General features: G+C 43.4%; 1 protein-coding gene across 7 annotated transcripts in view; it reads left to right on the top strand.

The window, feature by feature from the left end:
• The window catches only part of LOC114853122 (inactive N-acetylated-alpha-linked acidic dipeptidase-like protein 2), a 539927-nt gene that overhangs the window by 261229 nt on the left and 251016 nt on the right, over positions 1-27682 (top strand). For all 7 annotated transcript variants that reach the window (XM_055508329.1, XM_055508328.1, XM_029146091.3 and 4 more), the window contains one exon: positions 23485-23752. In XM_055508329.1, coding sequence (XP_055364304.1) covers positions 23485-23752 — 268 coding nt within the window. The remainder of the gene's footprint in view (positions 1-23484; positions 23753-27682) is intronic.

Here is a 27682-nt window from a genome sequence, read left to right as displayed (position 1 = left end):
TAAGTCAGACACGGAACATGTGGACGATTACCCAATAAAATACTCTCCGAGCGGACTAACACCAGTATCGTGGAGCCAGACACCACACAGGCCTCCTCAGCTTTCATCTCTAACGTACAGTATGTGTCTCCAGGCAGGTAAATCTGAATCACAGCCAAGTCACAGACACAAGGAACATATGAAACTCCAGGCATCACTGACTGAATATGGATGATCCCTCCATGTCTCCGTATGCATTAAGCATCACATGCATAATTTGACTTGAACCAATGTCACAAAATGATCAGGGAAAATGTCCCAGTGTTGTTTCATTAGGCCTCTACCATGTTACTCAGCACATGTGGAGCTACAGTAGATACAGATTATCTGACAGTGTGTCATCTTGTGGAGAAGCAAATGGCTTACTTTGCTTGTTTGGACCACGTTGCTATGCTTTGATGCGCTGAGCCCCAGGCCATCATTACAGAGTGACACCTGTCATGTTGCTTGAATTAATCATCAGGCAATGAGGGGGACGGAGGCATAAACCCAGATACGCGGGGGAGGACATTGATTGTTTCAAAGTGAAGTTACATTCATGTATTTGAACTTGAAGCATCTGAAGGGTTCAATACGATATGCAGTCATACATCTAGATGGTGTATGTGTCTGTAAAGATGCTTTTTATGTGTGTTTATTTGCAGTGTGTGTGTCACCCTGACTGATAGCCATGCCCCTGCAGCCCAGTGTGTGTTGCCCTGGGAGACCCAGCAATAAGCACACACTCATCCTTCGCCCATGAATCTCTGCCAGCCGCCTCATCTAGCAGCTCTCCACCCACAGCCACACATGCAGATCCCACTACAGCAGCTCCACAGTCATCCTCTGAGGGCAGGGCAGTGCATCACCCATCTGTCTAGCGATCGGCCCCTGAAGGTCCGCAGATATGAGTCGCAAATAAAACATTAGTGTCATATTCATAGCAATATCACAAACATGTAAAAACAAGCTTGGAACCAGTTCAGTCCACTCACTGAGCCTCATACAGTGCAGCCACCTCAAACTAGTAGGGTCAGTTTTACTAAAGCATGACATGTTTGCTAATGTCCTGAGCTTCTTCATTAGGATGATGAGAAACAACATAGTCCATCGACTTAACAGATGAGGAAGAAACTTGCTGTGGGAGCACAAAGGTTGTTTAATGAGAGGAAGAAAGCCTTTTGTCATTATCACACTTGTTACAGTGTCACAACAAAATCGCTCCTCTGCATTTAACCCCTTCACCCCTGGGGGAGGAGGGTGGGCTGCCATGCAAGGCCAACTCAAGGACACACCCTGGTGGACTTGAACCACCTTCTGCTTCCCAGGCCAATGCTCGACCTACTGAGAAACCAGGTCACAAGGGTGTGGCAACACAATTTTACCTTTAGTTGTTAAGGCTGCTGCAGTTATGATCACAACTTTATCAAATAGTGCAATGTACATACAACATGATGTACTTGGTTCAAAGACATTTTGCATAAATCTAACTGTGTGATTGTGAAACTACTCAGCTCTCTGTGTGGGTGATATTTAGCAGGTTGGTAGCAGTGGAGCAGAAATGATGGTGGGTGTTACTGTGTGAATATCAGCTGCACAAAAACAGCATAAAATCACGGGATTTAAAGATTAAAACGCTGCATAGCTATCAGCCTCCCCGACGCCCACAGCAACAGTGACTTCAAAAAGTCTTTGCATATCAGTGTGCGCCTGCACGTGTGCGCAGGTTTCATCATAATGCCTAATGTTTTCCGTGACCTGGGGTGACGCATTGACTTCAAACAGAGCCAGGTAAGCAGTGATTACAGTGCATCACAGGGAGGCACAGTGGAGGGTTAAGTGTTCCACTGGGTACGAGGGCTCATTGCACCTCACCCAGACACAACACGCTCAGCCGTTTCATCATGTGATCCCTGTCAGCGTCCATGTCTGTCAGCATGAACGCGTCTGGTAATGAAATTGTGCAAGCAAAAACAACAGCAGATGAGTAAACTCGACAGGCGGAAACCACAGCAAAGATCACGGCGAGTCTGACTGACGGCTCAGCTGCTGTCAGTAACCTGCCTGTACACAAACGAAGTGGGAAGCGAAGCGAACGCACAAGATGTAAAGAAAGGTGACGCTGTTGGGTTTCTGGGCCAGCCGTTCCACATTATCTCTTGTTTTACTGATAAGCCACGCCCCTTATATGGATCCACTCCCATTTTCTCTTTTCCCCTTCATCCTGTGAGCTGGTAATTAGCTGATGTAACTCACCTGTACCAGTCCTTCTGCTCCTCTTTAAATACTCACTCATCCACTCTGTCTTTGCTGAATCATTGACATTTTGCATTTTGGGGAAAAGAGACGTGTTTCATGCCACTGGCCAAACCTCTGATCTTTGCCAGTCCAAGCCTAGCTAGAGAGCTCTGCTGTGCAGTTTGGTGGTTGAATTACTTTGCCTGGAGAGACTCTGCTACTGTTCTCGTACCAGTTGTCTGCCTTGTGCTATGTAATGTATTAGCCATGTTAGCACGCTTTGTGAGGTATGTAATGTGCTCTGACTGTGTTAGCCATTGCTTTGATGTTCCATAGGCCTGTTTAGTGCCATTTGTTAGCCACACTAGCCACGTTTTGTAATTGTAAAGTAACTTAAGTCATATAGTGGGCTTTATGATGATGCCATAGCTCTCTGGAATTAGAGCTAGGAATTATCAACTGTAATTAATCAACAGTTGATTATAGCTCCACAGCTCCTACTGTAGCTCTACATCTCTTAGCTCCTAGATGGATGTATGAAAGTATAGACTTACACTCTGTAGTTCATAATGAAGCATTACAGAGTCATAATATCTGCATATGGCTGGCCGTCTGTCTGTGACTCCAAGTATGGAACAGTAGGCATCCTACGCAGCTTTTTACTTAGAGAAACCAACATTAAGTGATTTGACTGTGAAGGTATGGACCTGACTATAAAATATATGTAACCTCTTACAATGACAAGCCAGTAGCAGAGATACAACTGTCTTAGCTTATGAAACTTCTCCTGCACAAGGACTTTCAGTGGTACTGTTGTGTACCATGACAGTTTTTAAAATTGTACCTGTGAAGGTTGAGGCCCAGTGAATATACACCTAAGATATATTAATAATAAGAATTTGTTTATTTAGTGTGTCACTAATCGATCGCATTTTACAGCCAACAGTCATCTTCAGTATAAACATAAAGCTTTACAAATAATGTAGTAAACGGTAGTTTAGTAACTGTAGTAATGTACAGCCGTGCTACAGTCACTATGGAATGAATGTTTTGTTTTACAGTGATATCTTGTCATGTTGTATGTTGTACTGTTACCATGTCATGCTGTATGTTGTTTGTTGTACTGTTTGTCCTTTTCTATGCTGAGATGCACCACCTGTCAACACCAAGTCAAATTCCTCGTTCTGTAAACTTACAGAACTTGAAAATGAAGTTTTTCTAATTCTGATTCTGATTGTGATTCTTATGGGATAGCAGAGGATTGTTGGGCAGTACCCATGACAACTGTGTTCTAATGTTTTGGCTTTAGTACAGCTTACTGATGGTACGGAAGAACCATAGGAATCAATCATTGAGTCGTATATCAATGGAGCCTCAGAAGAAAATGAAAACTTCAATGTGTGTGTGTGTGTGTGTGTGTGTGTGTGTGTGTGTGTGTGTGTGTGTGTGTGTGTGTGTGTGTGTACCAAAGTGAGAAGATTTTGACAAAGTGAGGACATTTTGGCCGGTCCTCACTTCTTTCAAGGCCTGTTCAAGGGTTAAGATGCATAATTTTAGGGCTGAGGTTAGAATTGAGTTTTGGTTCAGGATAGAGCAAGGGTTCGACATCTGCCTTTATTTGTGATGGTGAGGGTAAGGGTTAGAGAAGGCATCATGTTAATGGAGGTCCCCCAATGACATCTATAGGCTCCAGCCTCCTTGGGTGGATAGTGGATTCACAGATCCAAAATAGGTGCTGCAGTGAACATCAACAGTGATGTTTAAATCCACGTCGCTCTTTGTTTTATTCACCTTCACTGCTAAGCAGGCATACGACACATCAGGATAGAAAGGAACGAGCCATTACTGAAGAGATGCTAACAAATAAAGTTTAGTTTGGTTCTACAACCTTTGTTAGAACGTTCAGCAGGGCACTAGAAAAATGCTGGACCAAAAGGCTCAATGTTTGTTTGTTTAATGTGACTTCCAAACAAGCTAATGATCTCTGATTTGAAGCAGCAGCTAAAGACTTGGAGTTAGTGCAGTAAGTAGATGGTTAATGCAGCCATGTGTGGGCGTTGGAATGAGCAGATAAAGCAAAGTCAAAGCCTTCCTACTGGGAGCGTCTGAAGGGTTAATAATATTTGCCAGTGCATCAAACTGGGCCAATTAATACACAGCCCACCACTCCACCATGACCTGGTTAATGGAGTGAGAAGAAACAGGAGCTTGGAAAAGATTGATTTTCACACTGCAGAAGAAAATGGCTGTTTACTTACTGATGTAACTCTTAAAGAGTTTTTACTAAGTTAGCCAATGTTGTTGTTTAACCACTTCATTACTGCTGATGCATAACATGACATATCTGTTATAATATTAGACAAATTACTTCTATATACACACTGTGCTCCCCTTGATTTCCTGTTGTTTACTGGAGTACAGCACTTGGTGCAAGTATATTACATGTTGGCAAAAACAACAAAAACAACCCTACAGTATGAGCTTTACTTCTTCTTTTCTTCTTCTGCGTGTGCGTATTATGTCTGATAAAATAAAAAAAATAAAAAATGAAATAAATAACCAAACAGGCCTGGACTATGGTTTAGATTTACCATAAGTAAGAAAAGAAACATGCACCACTCAAATTCAATTAGTAGAGGAGTGGAGGAGTGAGTGAAGACCCTTGAATCCTGGTCAGGCGATGCCAATTAGCAGCTTCCTGATTAAAGGTGTTCTGTGCACCCTCCCTGTAAATAAGCAGAGTTTATGTTCAACTGCACGTGTTTCTCATTAAAATGTATTTGTGTATGTCTCAGAATACTAACAACAGTATTCAACATCTCTCTTAAACACAGCTGCATTAGTGGTCCTCGCGCTCCCCTGCTTTTACTGATATAGTGCTGTACGTACGTATGCACCTTTTAGTGAGATCTGAGCGAAACACCTGCACATCAAAATGCTGCACAGCAGCACTACAAGCGCTGTAAGGCTGTTTTAATTGACATAATAGAGAACAGGTACATTAGCATCAACGATGGCTGTGCTGTATGTGTGTCATTTATGTGGATGTGCTGTCTTCCACTGGGCACTAATAAAGCATTACCTGAATATATTTTGGTGATATAGGGTAGAATTTAAACTGGTGCACAGTTAGTCAGTTAGTTTAAACACACATCATGCCTTGTGTTGGAGCTCAGGTCAGTGTGACCTGCAGTGACCTACAGCCACGGTAATCAACATTCTGGCCAGACATCTGTGATCTGATCTGACAAAACGTCCCCATCGGCACCAACTCTCCAAAGTCATCACATCAAAAAACATTCATGAATGGAAATTACAGGGAAAACGCAGCAGAGAATGCGTTCCTCCACCTCATGTCTGCTTGAACTACATTAAGTGGAATTCTGACAGAAACACGTTGTGACAGCATCCTTTCTACACACTCCATTCAGGATTGCTCACATGATTTTAGCTTTATAAAATTCCTTTCAGGTCTCCAATGGGTGTAGGAGCTTGCTTTAAGTTACCCACAGTAAACCACAGTTATTGTGTCATTACTACAGCTACATACTGTACAGTACTGTACAGTAACTGCTGCCGGCATTATCATCTGTTGTCCGGAGTTAGAGCTCTGAGCGCATCCTCACCACAAGGAGAACTCATAAAAGATGTGTAACAGCCATGTGTCTCATATGGAGGGACAATATAGGCACGCTGAGCTTCTAAACGCTAATGGGCTTCAACGTTCCACAGCTCCATTCTGTTCCATACTGCTTCATTGTCCTATTGCTGTTTCCCCACAGTCCAGCTGCACGTCAACCTTTATTCTGTTCCTGTTCAGACTTTATCAGTCACAGGTGCTGCAGGTGTGAACCGTAAAACTACTTTCATTTGGAGCGTCGTCCATTTTACCATCACTGTATCACTTTGCTTTTAATCCTCTCTATTGCACGCTAGAGGGAACAGCTGTCTCCAAGATGTCTCACAAACATTTAACAAGCTGCAGTAGAGGTTTAACCACAACCTAACAGAAATTTCTATAAAACCTGAGATACAGAATTAACAGTTCCTGTCACAAACCTTTGTAAAGTACTGTAACTGTAGGTTATACTACAGTAGATATGGATATATACTGTAGATAAATATATATATTAACCCTGATCACACTGTAGCATCCATTTGGGAGGAGGAAGACAATATTTGACAGTTTGGAAAAAAACGTGTTTTTATTTTCACCATAACTACTTAATCTGAACTGAAATCAAGTTGTGCATTTATTGCTCTGAACCTGTTGTTCTCCAAACTAGTTATGGTTTTTCCTTAAGTAAAATTGAGCTTGTTTAATATTTTTGACTATACTGTCACCAACCATGATTTCTGTATCAAACTTGATAATATTTTGATTATTACCTGATGTTCCTGCTTCATCCACCCTAATTCGACCCAAGGACATAAACTGCAGAACAGGGTTGTTGTCACAATCTTTTTTACTTGCAGAAAACAAATGTGAACATTAAATCCACATTAAAATGCTAAGTGCTCTGATAAGGGTGTCCTCAGAAGTTTGACTTTTCAGCTCAGCTATATCTACAAAGGCAAGTCAAGGCGCAATGATTGCATTTTACTATAGACACAAAGATCCAAAGGATTATGTACCTGATAAGAAATATCATTTCATGTGTTATAAGGTAGAATCAGTCACGTTCTAGATAAAACTAAACAAAACATTTATTGCCAGCATGTCAAACCTTTGTTCTGTGGCATAAATGTACCAGTTATTTTACTTTATTTCTTCCTATTACTGACTTTTAGTGGAGGTTTTCTTCTCCTGATATTTTGAAGGAATTGAGTCACACCAGTGCCTAATGCAGCTTAATACAGCTGAGCAGCCTGTAGTATGAAGCTGTAACCTTATACCGGAGATGCAGTTTAAAGGCAAGAGAACCAACCAGTCACAGTTGATGCGTGTCAACCAGTGCTGCATAATTAAATGACAGTGCGGTATCAGCTTGTGTAATTATATAACCGTAGAAGATGAATTAAATAAATATGTGCATGTGTTAATGTGACAGCCTGTCCTCTGTGTGCAGTTTGATCATGATCTATGGCCCCATTAAAGTCAGCTGGTGTTGAGGCAGGGCAGCATCTGGTCACATTGCTTTTTGGTTTGAGCTGCTGCCAGTTTATTCCTGTAAATGGCCTTTTTAACCAGTCATGATTTGGTTATTGATGTTATAATAGAAACTGATTATAAAACACAATGAGTCCCATTAAATAGATTTGCAATCGCTGTTAAGTGACTTTGATAAAACACTGCAGTCCTGCTGTGAACATGTCCTCATTCACCTACTACTAATTACTGCTTATTATTACCAGATAAATAAAGCAGATAAGCTTCAATATGGTCACCTTCTTGGTTATCACATTAAACCTCCCTTGGCTAAACAATGTATACTAAAAGTTTTTTGGATCAAGTATACTGAAGTATATTTCTAAAGTATATGTTACAGAGTAAGTGCATTTTTGCCATTTTACTTTAGTATCCTTATGAGTTTACTCATTTAATTGGGCCACTTTTGGGTGGTTTTCAGTCACACTCAGAACGAGATGTTTTTAGGAGGTGTGGCCTCCTCTTCTGCACACCTCTATGCAGAAGCGAATGTTTTTTTTTTACCCTTCACAGGGTTAGGATACATTAGGTGGCGATAGTGTAACATTAAGCATGTATTCCACCGTAATTCTCCACAGAAGAAGACAACACAACAGGTAAGGGTGGGCGGTCCTGCAAACTTTGGAGTCGATCCAATACCATGTAAATACTGGACCAATATCGATACTTTTTGCAATGCATTTTGCAATGCATTATCAAATATAAAAACATTTTCACGACTTTCAGGTGTTTTGTTTAAAATTGTAATTATTTAATAAAGCCCAGACAAAGTTGAGTTCTGGTTGAGTTATGTGGAGCACTTAATACTGATCAGCCTCTGGCTGAAGGTGCTCCCTGTCTAGGCAGCACACTGTGTAGGGGGTGGGAGGTGTTGTCTAGGATAGAGAGGAGTTGGACCAGCATCCTCCTCTCAGCTACAGCATGTAGGGGGTCCAGCTCCACCCCCAGAACAGAACCAGCCCTCCTGATCAGGTTGACCAGTCTGTTACTGTCTGCTACATTCATGCTGCTGCCCCACAGACCACAGCATAAAACACTGGACCCACAGACTCATAGAACTTCCTCAGCATGGACCTGCAGACATTAAAGGACCTGAGCCTCCACAGGAAGAAGATCCTGCTTTGAGCCTTCTTGTTCACAGCTGATGAGTTCTTTATCCAGTCCAGTTTATTGTTCAAGTACACTCCCAGGTATTTGTACTCGGTCACCATCTCTACCTCTTCATTTTTATTAGTAAGAGGGGTGACACCACTGACATTTCCTAAAGTCAATCACCAGCTCCTTAGTTTAACTGATGTTCAGTTGGAGGTGGTCCTGTCCACACCAGTCCACAAAGCTGTCCACCACTCCCTGATACTCTGTGACATCACCACCCTGGATAGGTCCTACAATAGCAGAGTCCTCAGAGAAGTTCTGGAGATGACAGGACTCCAAGTTGTACCTGAAGTCTGAGGTGTACAGGGTGAAGAGGAAGGGAGACAGGACTGTCTCCTGTGGAGCTTCTGTGCTGCAGACCACGGTGTCAGACACAGTTCTGCAGGCGGACGCACTGGGGGCAGTTGGTGAGGTAGTCCATGTATGATGGCGTTATTCACTCCTAGGTGGGGTTGATATGCAAACTGGAGGGGATCGACTGAGGGTTTGACCAGAGAATGCAGGGAGTCCAGGATCAGCCTCTCAAAAGCCTTCATGATGTCAGAGGTCAGAGCCACGGGTCTGTAGTCGTTGAGAAATCTGGGATATGGCGTCTTATTGACTGGCACAATGCATGACTTTTTCCACATAAGAGGAACTCTCTCCAGCTGCAGACTCAGGTTGAAGATGTATCGGAGGGTTAGGACACCACACAGCTAGGAAGCACAGACTTTCAGCACCCTTGGGCTGATTCTATCAGGTCCTGCAGCCTTCGTTGAGTGAAGCTTGTTCAGCTCTTTTCTCACCTGATCAGCTGTGATTCTGTGTGAGGTGGTGGTGGATGGGCCCAGTAGGTGATGAGGGGGGGGGGGGGGCTATCATGGACAGCGGGGGGTTTATGGGCCCAACCTGGAATCTGTTAAATAAGTTATTAAGTTCGTTGGCCCTGTCCATAGACCCCTCAGTCACCTGGCTGCTGCACTTGTAGCCGGTGATGGTCCTCATGCCCCTCCACTTCCCTGGGGTTGTTGTTCAGAAGTCTGTGTTCCAGTTTCCTCCTGTAAGCCTCCTTCCCCCCCTGATTTTGACTGACTGCTCTCTCTGGACACTCCTAGCTGCCTCCGTGTCCCCGGATCTACACTGTAAATGCTTTCTTTTTTTCATTCAGGGTGGCTTTGATGTCACGACTGACCCATGGTTTGTTGATAGGAAAGCAGCAAAGTTTTCCAGGTACAGCACAGTAAAATGGACAGAGGCCCATAGCCAGCAGTTTGATTTCAGGGCTGCAGTAGCACCATTATTTGTCTGTGTAGTTGACAGCGAGCTAATGGCATGCTAACAGCTAAAGGCTATAGAAAATACAGGAGCAAAGCTACGTGGCACATGACTCCAGCTGGAGAGACCCAGATTGCTTTGGCGGTCTCCCTAATTGCAGCCAACAGCAGCACATTTTAACAGGACAAAAGCTCGATCCACCGCTTCCTGCCTGTAGCCGCTGAAACGTCCATACCTATTAGCTGTTCCCCACACAGGTGTGTGATTGCAGCAACCCACAGCAGCACATTTTACGTTCATTTCATGTAACTAGACTACGAGCAATGATCAAACTGCGTCAGATTACGCCTTGTAAAACTGTACAGACTGTTTAGATCATGTGCAGACAGCAAAACATTGCCAAGGCATTGACGAGGACCGCTAACTCCCTTTCCTCTGCTTTACAGTAAACAGCTGCCATACTGTAACTAAGAGCAGCCAGTGCGCATTCGGAAGTCGGTCACCAATGAATCAGCAAACACGTTCATCTCTAACACCAGCAGCGTTGAGGACACGTCAGGTGTGTGAACCAGAGAGGAGCGCGACAGCAGCAGGGACTGCAAACATTTTTGTTTTAAAATTTCAGTTTATTTTTCCAAGCCAGACAGAGCCGCATGTTGGCGACCCCTGCCCTAAAAAACTGTATGATGTTGAACAACCTTTGTTTGAGAGGTTATTTTGAGATCCCCATATTGCTACTCTTCAGAGAATATTCAACGAGGAAGGAAACTTGCACTTGCCCCCCTTAAATACTCTTTCTAATAATTGGATTCACCTGTGTATGGAGGTCAGGGGTCACTGAGCTTACCAAGCCAATTTGAGTTCCAATTATTACCCACATTATTATAAATGACAACAGTGCCCAAAGTTATGCACATGCCTAATTTTGTTTAAACAGTTATTGCACACTTTCTGTAAATCCTATAAACTTCGTTTCACTCTTCAAATATCACCGTGTCTCCGATATGACATATTTAACTGAAATTTCTTATTGCAACAACGATTTATACAAGAAAATTAACAAGGCTACCCCGTTGAGGTCAGTCCAAGTAAAGCTACAGTGTGAACTATTTAGTGTCTAAACGTATTCTTCCTGCGCTACTCACCTTTTACTTCTCTGCCCTTCATGTCCTTTAAAATATCAAATAAATAAATAAAACCGCTGCACTAATCACTGCAAAAAAATTTACTTTAAGAAGTAAAGAAAATTTAAAAGTAGTATAGGAGTGTTTCCAGGATACATCGCGGTGCTGAGTGACTGTCTTGTTTATCTTTTAAATGATTCTATTTGAAACTTAACATGGTTGCCTCAGTCTCAGTTATTCTGTTGTTGCTATGGGTCTGATGTCAGGGTGTGACCAACCGCCCAGTGACACCAAATGGTGTGTTCACTGTCACTGAGGCGCCAATACGATCTTTGTGCGACACTAAGATGAGAATGTGTTCTAAACGATTCATTCAGCGTTTTCACAAAAATAGAAAATCTAATGTTACCTGACAGCTTAAAACTATTATTAATTGTACATCAAATCCAGTGTGGTGAAATGATGAACACTAGTAATAAAATACTAAAGGATCTACCTAAGAGTAAGGTTGCCCTTTGACCAACTACTGTAAAAGTCGTCCCGAGCAGAAAGACAAAATCAAAGCAGTTCAATGAGCCTGAACGTCTAAAGTTCTTTGTCTGGTATTGAACAAAATGATCAAGTAAAGTGAATGTGACAGTGATGAGCACAAATACTTAACTAATTATTAGTTTGTAACGTTCATTTAGTAGTAGCTTTTCCTGCATTGTTCTTCCCAGTGAATGGTGATTTATTTCATTGCTGATGTACATGATAACATTTGATAGAAGTACCAGTTTAACGCTCATTCGACTGCATCACCTCCACAACAAGAGTAACGTCACACTTCATACACATGAAAATGAGCCATGTTGTCTGTCTGATCATTAAATATAATTAACACAAGCACTCCTACCAAGGGTATTTGACTCCTACTACCCCCTGCTACAGCAAGTGTATGAATCGCCTTGCTGTCGCCGACATCGTGTGAACATTGTTACATAAAACAGGGCCATTAGGTACCATGGACACACAGGTACTATGGTCATGCAGGTACTATGGTCAGCTGTAATGAGTGAACCACCAAACCAGGGCCAAGCCTTTTATAGATAAAAGCGTAAAGAACGAAATAACTGGGTTTTGAATCCTGTCTTTCACTTTGCCATCCTGCCATCTTAGAGAGAGATCAACACGCAGGCCCCTTTTTCCTTTGTACAACAGATTTACTGTATTTATAAAAACAGAACCAAAGACATACATATATATATATTTACACATATGCAAATAATAAACTACATGTGACACAACCAAAAACACTCCCTGACACAAAAGGCCAAAAAACTGAATCAGTAAATAATAAAAAGTGAAAGAGTACATTTTAGCAATCACTCACAATCTTAGCACCGCCACGGCATCTCCCTTCTGCATTTGTCACATAATAATAAAGTGGTTAGTTAGTTAGTAACTTTAGTTTTTAGATCCAAAAAAGAGAACATTACCTGGTGCCCCATTATGGAGGGAAGCAATTTCAGCACACTAAGTCTTTTTCCTGGCCAAACTGGCTAGATTCATACATCTTACAGTAAGTTAGTTTGTCCTGTGTGGAAATGCCCCAACATCCAGCTCCACAGTTACCACTTCTCGGGCTTCATCAGAGAGCAACTTTAAATGTGTGGGTTTGATTCCTGGATAGGGGTCAATGTTGTGTCTAGCAGCAGCCATGTGTTCAGATCAAGTGTTCTTGAATGTGCCACTAATCCCCTTAGCTGGTGTCAGCATTTACAGAGCAACCTGCCATATGCTGATGACACAACCTGTACAGTATACAGACATTGCTCACGGGTCGCTGTGTAAAGACTGTGCTTCATTGTTACCATCATTGTTTTAAGTTGATTTTCTGTGATTGCTCACACCTGCGTCTTTTCTACACTGCACACTGTGTATGACTATGAAGTAAAGACCCTGCCCTTCAGACTCTCCATGTACTGTACAGTATGTGGCTGAAGAAAACTAGGAATTCAGTGTTTATACTTTAACTATTGACTATTGACTATTGACTATAATTCAACTTTTGACATTTTTACTGTATGACATCTAGTCATTCTGTCAGAAACCTAGGTGCTACATTTTTGAATGGTCAGTTTTCTTTAACTAGTATTGCTTTGCTTTAAACCATGCAGGTCTGAAGCCGGGGTCTGATTAAATCAGGCATGGCTTCATTCTCTGCACCTTTTAGCTATTCAACGGAGCCACAGGGCACAGACATGAATTTATAAGTGACGCCTGTCTTTAAACCTAGGATTATTTAATCAGACTGTCTTCATCGTGGGTCTCCTGCCAAATAAAACTCTCTGGCATGATTTAATTACATGTGCCTCTCTGAGATACAGCTGTTTTGGGGCCAATCAAAGATTGTCTGTCAAACTCACGCTCCCTCCTTCCCTCACTCGTGAACAAGACCCCAAGATACTTAAACTCCTCCACTTGAGGCAGGAACTCTTCTCCAACCTGGAGAGAGCAAACCACCTTTTTCCGGTCGAGAACCATGGCCTCAGATTTGGAGGAACTGATTCTCATCCCAGCCGCTTCACACTCAGCTGCAAACCGCACCAGCGCACGCTGGAGGTCCTGGCCTGATGAAGCCAACAGGACAACATCATCTGCAAAAAGCAGAGATGCAATCCTGTGGTCCCCAAACCAGACCCCCTCCGGCCCCTGGCTGCGCCTAGAAATTCTGTCCATAAAAATAATGAACAGAACCGGTGACAAAGGGCAGCCCTGCCGAAGTCCAACATGCACCGGGAACAGGTCTGACTTATTGCTGGCAATGCGAACCAAGCTCCTGCTCCGGTTGTACAGAGACCGAACAGCCCTTAGCAAAGGGCCCTGGACTCCATACTCCCGGAGCACCCCCCACAGGATGTCACGAGGGACGCGGTCGAATGCCTTCTCCAGATCCACAAAGCACATGTAGACTGGTTGGGCAAACTCCCACAAACCCTCAAGCACCCTGCTGAGGGTATAAAGCTGGTCCAGCGTTCCACGACCAGGCCGAAAACCACATTGTTCCTCCTGTATCCGAGGTTCGACTATCGGCCGAATTCTCCTCTCCAGTACCCTGGCATAGACTTTCCCAGGGAGGCTGAGAAGTGTGATCCCCCTATAGTTGGAACACACTCTCCTGTCCCCCTTTTTGTAAAGAGGGACAACCACCCCGGTTGTCCAGTCCAGAGGAACTGTCCCCCTCCTCCACGCGATGCTGCAGAGGCGTGTCACCCAAGACAGCCCCACAACATCCAGAGACTTGAGGTACTCAGGACGGATCTCATCCACCCCCGCTGCTCTGCCACCGAGGAGCTTACTAACTACCTCGGTGACCTCAGCCTGGGTGATGGGCGAGTCCGCCTCTGAGTCCCCTGCCTCTGCTTCCTCAGCAGAAGGCATGTCGGAGGGGTTGAGGAGATCCTCAAAGTACTCCTTCCACCGTCCGATAACATCCCCAGTTGAGGTCAACAGCTCCCCACCTCCACTGAAAACAGAGTTGGTAAAGAACTGCTTCCCCCTCCTGAGGCGCCGGACGGTTTGCCAGAATCTCTTTGAGGCCGAGCGATAGTCCTCCTCCATGGCCTCCCCGAACTCCTCCCAAGCCCGAGTTTTTGCCTCCGCAACGGCACGGGCTGCAGCACGCTTGGCCTGCCGGTACCCATCAGCTGCCTCAGGAGTCCTACAGGTCAACCATACCTGGTAGGACTCCTTCTTCAGCTTGATGGCGTCCCTTACCTCCGGCGTCCACCACCGGGTTCGGGGATTACCACCACGACAGGCACCGGAGACCCTGCGTCCACAGCTCCGAACGGCCGCGTTGACAATGGAGACGGAGAACATGGTCCACTCGGACTCTATGTCTCCCACCTCCCTCGGAATCTGGTCGAAGCTCTCCCGGAGGTGTGAGTTAAAGGTCCGTCTGACAGAGGGTTCAGCCAGGCGTTCCCAACAGACCCTCACAATACGTTTGGGCCTGCCAAGTCGTTCCAGCCTCCTTCTCTGCCAGCGGATCCTACTCACCACCAGGTGGTGATCAGTTGACAGCTCAGCCCCTCTCTTCACCCGAGTGTCCAAAACATATGGCCGAAGGTCAGGTGAAACGACTACAAAGTCTATCATCGACCTCCGGCCTAGGGTGTCCTGGTGCCACGTGCACCGATGGACACCCTTATGTTCGAACATGGTGTTAGTTATGGCCAAACTGTGCCTAGCACAGAAGTCCAATAACATAACACCATTCGGGTTCAGATCAGGGAGGCCGTTCCTCCCAATCACGCCTCTCCAGGTATCACTGTCGTTACCTACGTGTGCATTGAAATCTCCCAGAAGAACGATGGGGTCCCCAGTTGGAGCGCTTTCCAACACTCCCTCCAGGGACCCCAAGAAGGCCGGGTACTCCACACTGCCATTCGGCCCGTAAGCCAAATGACAGTGAGTGACCTATCCCCCACCCGAAGGCGCAGGGAAGCGACCCTCTCGTCCACCGGGGAAAACTCCAACACATGGCGACTAAGCTGGGGAGCTATGAGCAAGCCCACACCAGCCCGCCGCCTCTCACCGCAGGCAACTCCAGAGTAGAAAAGGGTCCAGCCCCTCTCAAGGAGTTGGGTTCCAGAGCCCAGGCTGTGTGTGGAGGTGAGCCCGACTATTTCTAGCCGGTACCGCTCGACCTCCTGCACAAGCTCAGGCTCCTTTCCCCCCAGTGACGTGACATTCCATGTCCCAATAACCAGATTGGTTATCCAGGGATTGGGGCGCCCAGGCTCCCGCCTTCGACTGCCGCCTAATCCACTCTGCACCGGCCCCCTACGGTTCCTCCCGCGGATGGTGGGTCCACTTGAGGACGGCCCCACGTCGCTCTTTCGGGCTGTGCCCGGCCGGGCCCCGTGGGAATAGGCCCGGCCACCAGGCGCTCGCATACGAGCCCCAACCCCGGGCCTGGCTCCAGGGTGGGGAGCAACACTACATCGATGTTCAAACTACCTTTGGCAGTGTTTGATGTCCTGTAAGTGTCCCTCTGTGCCATGGGGATGTCAATAGCAGGCTGCCCTGGCAGCAGTATCGACACAGTCGAGGTGCGTCCTCTCAGACAATTGGGCTGAGAAGCACCAATACAGTAGAAACAGGAAAGCTTTCCTTTATCCTTAACATCTCCTGCTGGACCCACCTGCCTATGACACGTCATTTGGGTGAGGATGGGCACATTCATCCTTCTACACTTTACAGAGAAACTGTAAATTAAAAAAAGTCTCCCACTGTCATGATCGTCTTGCCCTGACTTTAAGTTTGATCACAGCAGTTCACTGTGGCTGCATCTTTATGAGCTTGTGTGTTCTTAGTTACAGTTGCAGTAGTATCTCTGTTTGTCTAGTTAGATTGGACATTGGACAAGTCATATTAGTCATATACTGAGGGTGAAGTTTGAACCCTTTGGTTCCAACTAGTTCATGCCAAAGATCAACTCTAACATCCTTTTGCATCTTAGTCAAAGCAAGCTGATATTTTATAGAGAAAATTTAAATGCAATATAATTTCAAATGAAGTGACGTAAAATGTGGTTTTATTACCAAGATCAACTTAGTATTTCTATTTTGTGACAGGATTACTGTATGTCTTTACTTGGCTATGAACATATTCATATGCAATATGAAAAAGCATTCACTGTGGTGGTTACGGTAGTAACAATCATGGGTAAATGGTCCTGCAGCACTTTTCTAACAAGTGCCACTCAAAGCACTTTCACACTGCATTCACATTCACCCATTCACTTACACATCCACAGACCAGTCACAGTCAGGGCTGCTGTGCAGCTTATCCTGACACACATTGACAAAGCAGAAGACAGTTAAATTCTGGCAGGACGGTCACTTCTCTGAAATTAATTGAATTAATTAATTGTCATTACTCTATGCTTTTTTTGTATATACTGTAATGGGTATTATATAGTAAACCATTATTTGATTAATTTGATTTGACACACACACAAACTCTCCCTCCCTGTGCTCACTCCTCACTACAATCCTCTTCCTCTTTCCCTCTAAACTGACTCTGAGCTGTTTTGGACACACACCTGTTCTTTAAGTGTCTTGTGTCATCCCCTGTGTAGTTCTTTTAAATCTCTTGCAATATGCTGTGCTAACGCTCACTGTAAGTGAATTGAAAAAAGTTTAGTGTGATACAAGCCAAAAATTAATGTAAACGAACAAAGTGATTAAACTACAGTGCATATACAGTAGTTTTCATGTGGAGGGATTGGAGACATAGAGAAGAAGGGATTTTGTTTCTGCTGTTCATGCTCAGCTGCTCTGTGCCTCGTTTTATTATTAGACATCGTTGTGTACAATTTATTTAATCAGATAAAACCATCTGAATGATGTATTTTTACTGAGTAGACCAGTACATAGCATTACAATTATATTGGTGATAAAGCAAACAAAAAGGAAAACATCTCATATAACATAAAATATCTTGTATAAGTCATAGTTAATGAATTGAATGTTTAAAGCAATGTTCACCACTAAAAAGCATTATAAAGATTTTACATTTTATCAGAAAAAAATGTGCGTTTACATTTAACATTGATGGTCTTTGTCTAGAGAAAACAGGGAAAACGAAAGTAATGTGTGTGGAGGCTGAAAATGATCATATCCTACAACACCCAGAATACACTGCGCTCTGACGCATCACCTGAGCTGCAGTTATTGGACCTACCTGTCATTTAGCTCCGCCCCCTCACAGCTCAACAATTGCTGGGGCAGGTACAAAAAAAATGAGGAGGTACTAATTGTAGTCTGACTTTTGCAGAGGAATACAGTAAATGATCACTTCTCTGCATAGAAAATATGCAGGAATCTGAATGTCCCTTCATTTCCAAATACTACCTGCCATGGTTTGGGTCAACCCCCATTGAAAAGTTTTCCTTTAAGGTTATCATACACCAAACTGTCAAAGTGCCTGCCAATAAAGGAGTGGCAGTTACAACGTACATGCCTTCAGCAGTGTAAAGCCGCCTGGGTGGCATGTAGCAAAAACAACACTCAACACAACCATAGGAAATTGTACTCTACACTACTTGATTTGGATCATGCAGGAGCTGAAAGTCTTGACTCGGAAAATACAGTACATCAAGTCCTGCTAATTCATTGACAGGATTTATTTATTCATTTACAACCCAAAGATGTGATTTATGTGAACAATAGATGTAACCCATCCCAGCTTTTACTATTATGGGTAAAACTTGGGGATCCAGATATCTTATCTCACAATATGCCAATTATCGTGTTGACCAGTAGAAATAGAAGCCTAACCCGCCGTGGGAGAAAGGGGTATCATCAATGTGCAATTACGTAAAGTGGAAGAGTAAAACTCACAGTGAATTTTTATATTTATTTACATGTATTGAAATAAAACACTGACAACTTATCTATATGCAATGTGATGCATTCTACAGCAGCCATGAAGGATAATGAACAGTGGGCATTGAAAACTGGCTGAGCTTTTGTCTCTTAAACCCATTTGATACAGTAGCTATTGCAATTATAGACTGTTTTCTATAATTTCTACAGTATATGCAGAGTGTATGTGCAATGTAAACTACTACAGTGTGTCCATTATAGTATATATTATATTATATAATCTGTCTATACTGTATGTAGCCATTTTAGTTGGCATACAGGTTGAAGAAGATGCCTCTAGATTCCACAATATTGCTCTGATATGTTGAATATTGTTTATCATAGCTTAGATTCCGCCCTAACACCAGCCATGGCACCTGAATAAAGACTCCCTATCACAGAGCATAAGCACAGACGCCACGCTCCTAAAATGTGACAAATGCAAATGGGACCAGAGAAATCAAATGTGACTAACGTGCATGGAAACAGAGAAAAAATCAATTGTGTCCTGAACGAATGAATGAGCTATTAAAATGATTGTGTGCTAAAGGAATATATTATCCTCTGCAGCTGCCAGTGGAGGCAACAGCCACTCATATTCCAAGTCTGCTTGGCCCAGAGAACACACGGATCTCCCACCAATTATAGTATATGCCTAATGTTCTTAGATGTTATTACTCTAACAAGCAGAAGACATGAAAGATAAACAAAGCAAATCTAGTGGAATGTTAAAGTAGACCAGAAATCTGTACTTTGCCAGCATGAATTTGTTTGTGAGGATCTGAAGAACTTGACTTTAAAGCAGCATTATCGTTTTGCAGCTTTAATGATACAAAAGCTTTTGAGCGGCGCAGGAATCGCTCAAGTCCAGACTTTGAACTCATCACTACGCTCCTGTTTTGCCAATGATGTTGAGAAGAGACAATTAATTAGACCTCAGATGCCAAATTGACAAGATATGAAACATTCAAGAAGCCTTTTATGAAACAATCGCAGCTGGTTGAGGATTGCATAAACACATTCCCATCGTTCTCTGTGGGGTGGAGAGACTTCAGAGCGGCGGATTCAATCCACTCATCAGATAAAGACCGTCACTGGGCATCAAACGCAGTTATTAGTACTTCAAAACAATCAGAGCATCTCTGCAATCATGAGAAAGGTTACACAGCAGGGTAGTAGCACAGAACGGCAAGTTCTCTGTAGTTTTTGAACAGCTTTGTGGAATGATTTCTCTCAGAACAACCACAGATGATGTACATGATACTCAAGCTCAATTCTATTAGATGGAAAAGCAGGACAGGGGGCTGGGGTGTCTGCTCTAAATGGGAGCATCTCCACGTGGTATTGATGGGATGGTAACCTTCTGAAATGACAGCTTTAGTAGAGTCTGGAACGTGAATCCATTAAAGATTTAATGAACTGGAATGTGGTCCACCGCGCCAAGCGATCAGTGTCCTTCATGGGAAATCGGACATCACACATTCAGGTGTCATGTTTTAAAATTGATGTACAGTAAGTGCCTTCTTAAACAAGAACTGAATAATAGGAAGGAACAGAATGTTTCTCTTTAATGACAAGTTCTTAATGTTTCTCTTTTCTCTCAACAGTGACATAATGTTTAATTGTTAAAAGTAGATTTAGAAATATTTCTAATGTACTGTAATACCAGGATCTTAACTTTGAGTCTCGATGGTTGCTGTGTTTGTTTTGTATCCTCCACTCACTGCTGCCTCAGATGTGCTCAGTCAGTCAGACACCCATTGACTCTGATTTCCCCCATTCATCCTAATCTTAAATGGAATGTTCCAGTTTGACACCTGAAGCCTTGGTTTGACCATAATGCAAAATGAAGCTCCACGCCTACAGTAAGAAAGAGCACAGCCCCTTCTGATAGCAGCCTCTCAGCTGACCACAGACCCCAAACCTTCACACAATGCCTTTCTATCTTACAACACTAGACATATTGAGGTACTTATTAACGATCATTTGTTTTAACTAGTGCAGTTCTTGTTGTTTTCAGTCTAATTGTATCTGGCCATAAAGTTACTGTCAGCATTGTACTGACCCAATGTCTGTAATGGTTAGTTACTGTGGAGTGATGTGAAGTCCGGCTCTTTTCACAGATTCGACTCTTTTGGCTTGGCTCTCTTAAAAGAGACGGCTTTTGTGGCTCCCAAACGGCTCCTAATTTATTATTTATTATCACTCTGCACCTTATCTTTTAGTTGAATTTAGTGATTACAAATGGTTTGTGTGTTTTTAAGCATTTGTTTATTCTGTGTTTTCATAAAAGCCTTATTTTAATGCAGTGTTCTACTTTAAACAAAACACAAAGTCACTACTGTTTAACATTTAATCAAACGTTTAGGTCTTAACATTATAACACCTTAGATAATCTTTAGTAGAGGTTGACAGATATTTTCAATTTACACAGTCTCTACGCACTCTCCACTATCATTGGAATGCATCCAGATGCTGCTCCTTTTTCGGTTGTCGGTCATTTTTTTACTTTTTTTAACTTAATCTGACTCCTCGTCTGTGTACCTGTACCTGTACCACTAAACCTGCTGTTCTAGAAGCCCTTACGTCAATCCTCGTACGTGATTGGCCGAATGCTGCGCCCATAAAAGTAGGCTCGCGTTTGTGAGTATGGATTTCCGCAGAGCTGACCAATGGCGGCTGAAGATTCGGCTCTTCTCTTTCGCTACAAAGCATTGGCTCTTAGAGCCGGCCTGTTAGCGAACCACACATCACTATACTGCACACAAATAATTGTAGCTTTAAGGAAATTTTGACTGATCCCAGTAAAGTCTTTAAAGAAATTATACTTGTATTATTGTTTTTGATTTTCTGTAAATTTTTATGTTTTTACTTTTTCTTAAAGACCAAAAGTTGTAGAAACCACTGTTCTATGGAGGCAGAAAATATCACCTCATTGAAGTGGGAGTGGACAGAGCACAGATGTGGGTAAAGGAAGTGGTGAAACCATATACTGTAGCAAGGCTCAGTGGACATCAAGACAAGAGGCAGAGATGGCAGCTAAATAGAGCTGGTAACATCAACACACATGCAAAAACACAGAAACACCCAAATTCTCTTGGGACATGAAGCGTCGTCACAATTGGCCATGTCCAGAACCACAGGGAGTCTTTCCAACAGCTTGGCTTAGAGATCAAGGTCTCTGTGAGCACGCATGAAAACATGGCGGCGCAGCCTCCTGCTGCTGATCCTGGAGAGCTATGAGAAGTGGCCTGTCAACCAGAGAAAGGCAGATCTGTGTGTTTGGGCCATCTGCTGCTGAGACTGATATAGATATCACATGCACTCACACACTAGACACACAAAAACAGATACTACAAGGAAACACACAATATGGCCGCACGCACGCACACACACATTCAGAAAGGAAATTTAAAATAAATATGCTCCTTTGTTTCTGTGCCAATTCTGCACTCCACACAGCTACAACTACATCAACTACGATGTTTTAGGACCAAACGTGGGAGTCAGTCGCCACCTACAGGCCAAAAGCATGTAACACACTCTTTCACGCAGTGCAAACAAGGCGCTGACGCAGCGCATTCGAAAGCAAAGCACGATGGGGGTAGACACTGTTAACGGCTGCCACTGTACCTGTCCAATCTCACGCATGCTCACACTCACATTCGTTCCCATTCATAGGGAGGGCAGAAAAAACGCAGTAGTAGTGCTTCTTGGTTTCCTCTGTACCTGACCCAGAAACGATCGCGCTGAAAGGCGGTGGAGCCAGAGAGGGGGCAGGGCCAGTCTGCTGAAGCAAAATTTGTTCTGTCCACCATTTTTTGTCAAACTAGAGTCAGATTAGACTTGTGCGTGCGTAAACAAATCTGTGCATGCGTAAACCGTAACCAACAGGCTATTAGCAATGTTATGCTACTGTACAGTATGTTATGATGCAGCTGGAGTTAAGGTGGGACCAGTAACGCTACCGTTGTGACTCTGTGTGATCGTTAATCAGACCACAATAAACACATTTGCTTTAGGTGAGCATGTTTACTTTAACAATGCTTTTAAACAGCCTGATATGTAATGCAGTTGTTAGACAGGCTTGGATTTCAGTGCAGAATCATGGTGCTCCTTGCTGAACAGTGTTTCTGCAGAATCTTTCAAGATGTCACCGATATCAAAGACTGGGACTTGGACTGAGAAATGTGATGGGTTATTTAGTTTGCAGCATTCACTTTCAGCCGTCAGCTGAGGGCCAGTTTACTTAGGCCCTGAAAGCGCCTGCCGACAGGCAACAGCTGGGTCGGTAAAAGACACGACGCTCCTGATCGTTCACAAAAAACACGACACAAAACACGAGTTAAACACTGCGCTCCGTTCATAAATCACTCTGTCGTGGAGAGTGCACGCTAACAGGTAAATAAAGTAAACTGGTGATCCATACGAAAGAGTGACCACGTTAACTGGTGACCAACTTACACGAGTTGTTTTACCTGGTGACATCCTGTTAGCTGTCCCTGTCAATGCCTTGGTTTACGTTTACCTGCCAGCAGGTTACCTGTTGATGTGATTGACAGGGGAGAGGGCTCACAATATTGTAGATCATACAGACCCAAAAACTGTCATATAAATACAATAATTATCTGGCAACACTGGAGCCAAGGTCCAATTTTACTGACGTCTCTTCTCGACCATAACGAGAGCAGCAGAGACAGAAGCTGACAGCTGCTTTGAGGCGTCGAGTGACTTAAAGCTGCCTGTTATCAGCATTTCAAGTTTGATTCTTCTTTTAGCAAAATATGACTTCTTATAATAACATTATTGGAAACAGTGTGCAGTTTGCAATCCTCAAATACATATTCACTGCCTGAGACAACAAATGGAGCAACTCGTACAAACCTCTGTTCCTCAACAAATAATCCCAAAGGAATCCCAGAAAGAAGTAAATGATTAAATAACAAAAATGACCTAGCACACACACAATACTTTCTAAAAGGACTGAGACCATTTATCTTGTCTCTGCCCAAAGGTTATTTATGTCCATTCGTGACACACAAGGCACTTCAATAGTAAAGGTATTCAAACCTACTGAAAGTCAAACTTGTAGTGAAAGCTTAGCTAATAATCTCTCTTGTGCTTTCAGGTCTTTCTCCATTCTGTCAGAGAGCACAGAGGAAGCCAGAGCCCGGTACCTCTACAGACAGTGGGTTGAAATGGGTCTAACTGACGTCCATCTGTCCAACCATACAGTCCTCATGAGCCTGCCTGGCTCAACACCCAACACCATCACTGACAGGTCCACCCACCAGTGTTTCCTGCCAAACGGGATCCGATGTGACCAGCGTGGCCTTAGTGACCTGCCCAAGCAGCAGTTCTCCTATGCAGCCTACTCTGCTATTGGAAGCTTACAGGTACTCTTGGACTGCTCACACTGACATTTTCCAAAACAAAGGTTTCTTCTCTTTTGCTCCTTTAACCTCTATCGTCCTTAGCAGATCGTCTAAATCTCCAGACTCTGACTATTGATAGGTTAAAAGTGAAGGTCGTAGCAGAGGTTTGGAGCTTTATCCACCACAGTGTGACAGTGCTGTCTTGTTCAGAAAGTTAGACAAGATTACACGTTCTATATGTGCTGTGTGATGAAAGTAAATAAAAAATGAAAATGGTAAAAAGAATAAACATACATAGAAACACACATAGACATGTGTTATAATTACACATACATTCAAGATTCAAGATTCAAAAATCTTTATTAATCCCAGAGGGAAATTATTTTGGACACTTTGATCACTGTCTACTGTCTACACCTACTAAAATCACCTGTTGATTTCTGTGGAGCACTTAATACTGATGAGCCTCTGGCTGAAGGTGCTCCTCTGTCTAGGCAGCACACTGTGTAGGGGGTGGGAGGTGTTGAGGAGTTGGACCAGCATCCTCCTCTCAGCTACAGCATGTAGGGGGTCCAGCTCCACCCCCAGAACAGAACCAGCCCTCCTGATCACTTTGTCCAGTCTGTTACTGTCTGCTCCATTCATGCTGCTGCCCCACAGACCACAGCCAAAAACACTGGACCCACAGACTCATAGAACATCCTCAGCATGGAGCTGCAGACATTAAAGGACCTGAGCCTCCTCAGGAAGTACATCCTGCTCTGAGTTTATTGTCCAAGTACACAACCAGGTATTTGTACTCAATCACCTCCACCTCTTCCTTTTTATTAGTAAGAGGGGTGACAGCGCTCACAGATTTCCTAAAGTTAATCACCAGCTCCTTAGTTTTACTGATGTTTGGTTGGAGGTGCTTCTGTCCACACCAGTCCACAAAGCTGTCCACCACTCCCTGATACTCTGTGACATCACCACCCTGGATAGGTCCTACAATAGCAGAGTCCTCAGAGAAGTTCTGGAGATGACAGGACTCCAAGTTTTACCTGAAGTCTGAGGTGTACAGGGTGAAGAGGAAGGAGACAGGACTGTCTCCTGTGGAGCTTCTGTGCTGCAGAGACCACGGTGTCAGACACAGTTCTGCAGGCGGACGTACTGGAGGCGGTTGGTGAGGTAGTCCATGATCCATGAGATCAGGGGGGCTCAACCTGCATGTCCTTTAGTTTCTGCCAGTCCCCTGACGAGGCCAGCAGATAGAGGCTTTATCCACCGGTCCCCCACAAAGACAGCCCCCGAAGCCTAGTGCAGTTAAACCTTCCAGTCCTCTCAGGCAATGCCCCGTACAGGGCGATGAAGCCAGGTTCCCAAATAGCTGTTCCATCACCCTTAGCCCTGTATGGGTACAGGCCTAGAACCACCTTGACACACACCATTGCAGCATTAGTTTAGTAACACCTGTGAGACAAGAGCAGACACTACAATCAGATGAGCATCAATTAAGTCATTGCATCAGGCCTTCTAAATAGATGCAGCATGTTTGCAGGCCAAACGCACCTGAAGTCTTTTTTAAGTGACAAGGTTAATGAGAGTCATTATGCAGGTAGTCTGCCTCCACGCACACACACACACAAACGCACACACGCACACACACACGCACACACGCACACACACACACACACACACACACACACACACACACACACACACACACACACACACACACACGCCCCCCCCCCACACACACTATTTCTAGAGGATTATATTTTCTGTATCCCAGAAACAACGAGAGCGGAGTTGAAGGAGACACTTGTTATTCCCCTGCCCAGCCTGAGGGCAGATGAAAAGTTGGAGTGAGTCTCTGAATACCAAGTTCTCTCACTTCCCCATCCTTTCTTTACATTGCTCCAGCCATCCAGCTGTCCACTCATTGCAGTCTACCCATAGGTGGGTCATCCATCACAACACTAGCTAAGATCCATTTTTGCAATGCTGCCTCACATTATGAGCTGGTTTGCCACATCTGAAGATGACGTTGAGACAATTAAAACTGCTGGGGACACACACACACACACGCACATACATTTTGGTGTTGCAATATTTTGTTGTGCACTTGCACATGTTATTGAAGGCTCATACAGGCTTTCTTTTTTCAAATTTTTTCCTCCATGGCAGACATGTTTTCTCATTCCGCTCCCGAATGCACAACTTTTTCTTTCTTTTTATTTGTATTTGGTCTTTTCAGCAGTGCAGAACTCTCAGGCACTGCTAATAAACAATAGACAGCCACTACTGAACATCCCAAAAACATTCAACTGTTTAAATTTTGTTGGAATTATACCCACGGAGCTACAGCTCATTGTTCGCCATTGTGACCACCGCCCCCACTTCCAGGAAGGCCCCGAACCACCACGCTCGAGTGAATGTGCTGACCCGAGGAGAGCACTCCGGAGTTGGCAACGCAAGCGGGGCAAGAGGAGAGGGCTCCAGGCGAGGCTTAAAGCCCGGCTAGTCAACCAACGATCCCTAGCTAACATGAGGTCTCTGGAGAACAAACTGAATCAGTTGAGAACCAGGATTACAACACAACGAGAAATCAGGGAATGCTGCGCTCTGATCTTTACTGAGACCTGGATCCAGTCACCAAACAAATCCATCCTGCAGGACTGTTTTGCTCTCACCGACTGGGATGTGTCGGTGTAGCCACTAAAGAAGGCTTTCCATTAGCATAAAGGACTATGCTGAGTATGTTTCTGGGTACATTAGCACGTAACAACATTAACAACCAACCATACAAGTCAGGAAGTTCCTCAACCAGAAGCCCTGGATGAATGGTCAGGTACGCCACATGCTGCGTATTCAATCTCTTGCTTTCAGGCAGATGTGGCATCACAGATTACAGGAGCAGCACAAGCACCACCATCAGTTCCCTAAGACAGCCTGCCAAATGACCTAAACACTTTCTTCGCTTCTGTTGGGGATATACAAGGAGCACAAATCATAATAATTGGGATTATAACTGGAGATACCAATTATTTTTATAATTTAGATTCACAAATAATGTTTTTATTTTAAATATTTATAAGTATATGATCAATGTCTAGTTTAGACCAATACCCAATTTGAATTACCCACCACAGACTCAATTGTATTCAAGTTAGTTGAAGGGTGAACTCCGTACCATAGCTGACTCAATTACCAGTGCTGCAAAACCATATACAAATAATCACACCATATACAAATAACGATCAAGTAAATAACTAAATAACTGATGTACTGTGGTTAACTGTTACGTACATTAATACTAATAATAGTGTTAAGGTATTTGCATACACTGATAGATACATACATACATACATACATACATACATACATACATATTTATATTTCATATACATATGCTCACATTATTATACATAATCACATAATACTTAATAAAAATGGTGACATACAACACCGTAACTACCATAATCACACAATATTGATGGCTGTAAGTGCTACTGTTACTTATTACTATCACTAATGTTGGGGCAGTGTGAGTCTAGAGTTGTGGTTTGTTCTTCCTTTAACTTTCTAGTTTATTCGGAAACTCCTCTATGGCTGAGGTGGATAGATCTACTTCATGTATAACTCTTGGTAAAACTCTTTAAAGGACTTGTTTATTTCATGTGGATCATGAGTGATGTTCCCTTTATTATTTATTATTGACTGGATGGTTTGTTTTCCCTTATTGTTTTTTAATTGGTTGGCTAAAAATTTACCACATTTATTGGCAGGGTCGAAGTTTTCACAACGTAATTGTTCTATCTGAAACTGAGTTTTAAGATCAATTATATTATTTAGTTCCAGCTTTAAATTTCCTAATTCTTTTAGGGCATCATTGGTTGAAGAGGCAGCATAGTTATTCTCTAAAGATTAGATTTTTTGTTCTAATTCTAATTCATTTAACATTTCCTTTTT

The sequence above is a fragment of the Betta splendens genome, chromosome 4 (genome assembly GCF_900634795.4).
Source record: "Betta splendens chromosome 4, fBetSpl5.4, whole genome shotgun sequence".
Taxonomy (NCBI): Eukaryota; Metazoa; Chordata; class Actinopteri; order Anabantiformes; family Osphronemidae; genus Betta; species Betta splendens.
The sequence above is the reverse complement of the archived record's forward strand: the minus strand, read 5'-3'. Positions and strand labels throughout refer to the sequence as shown.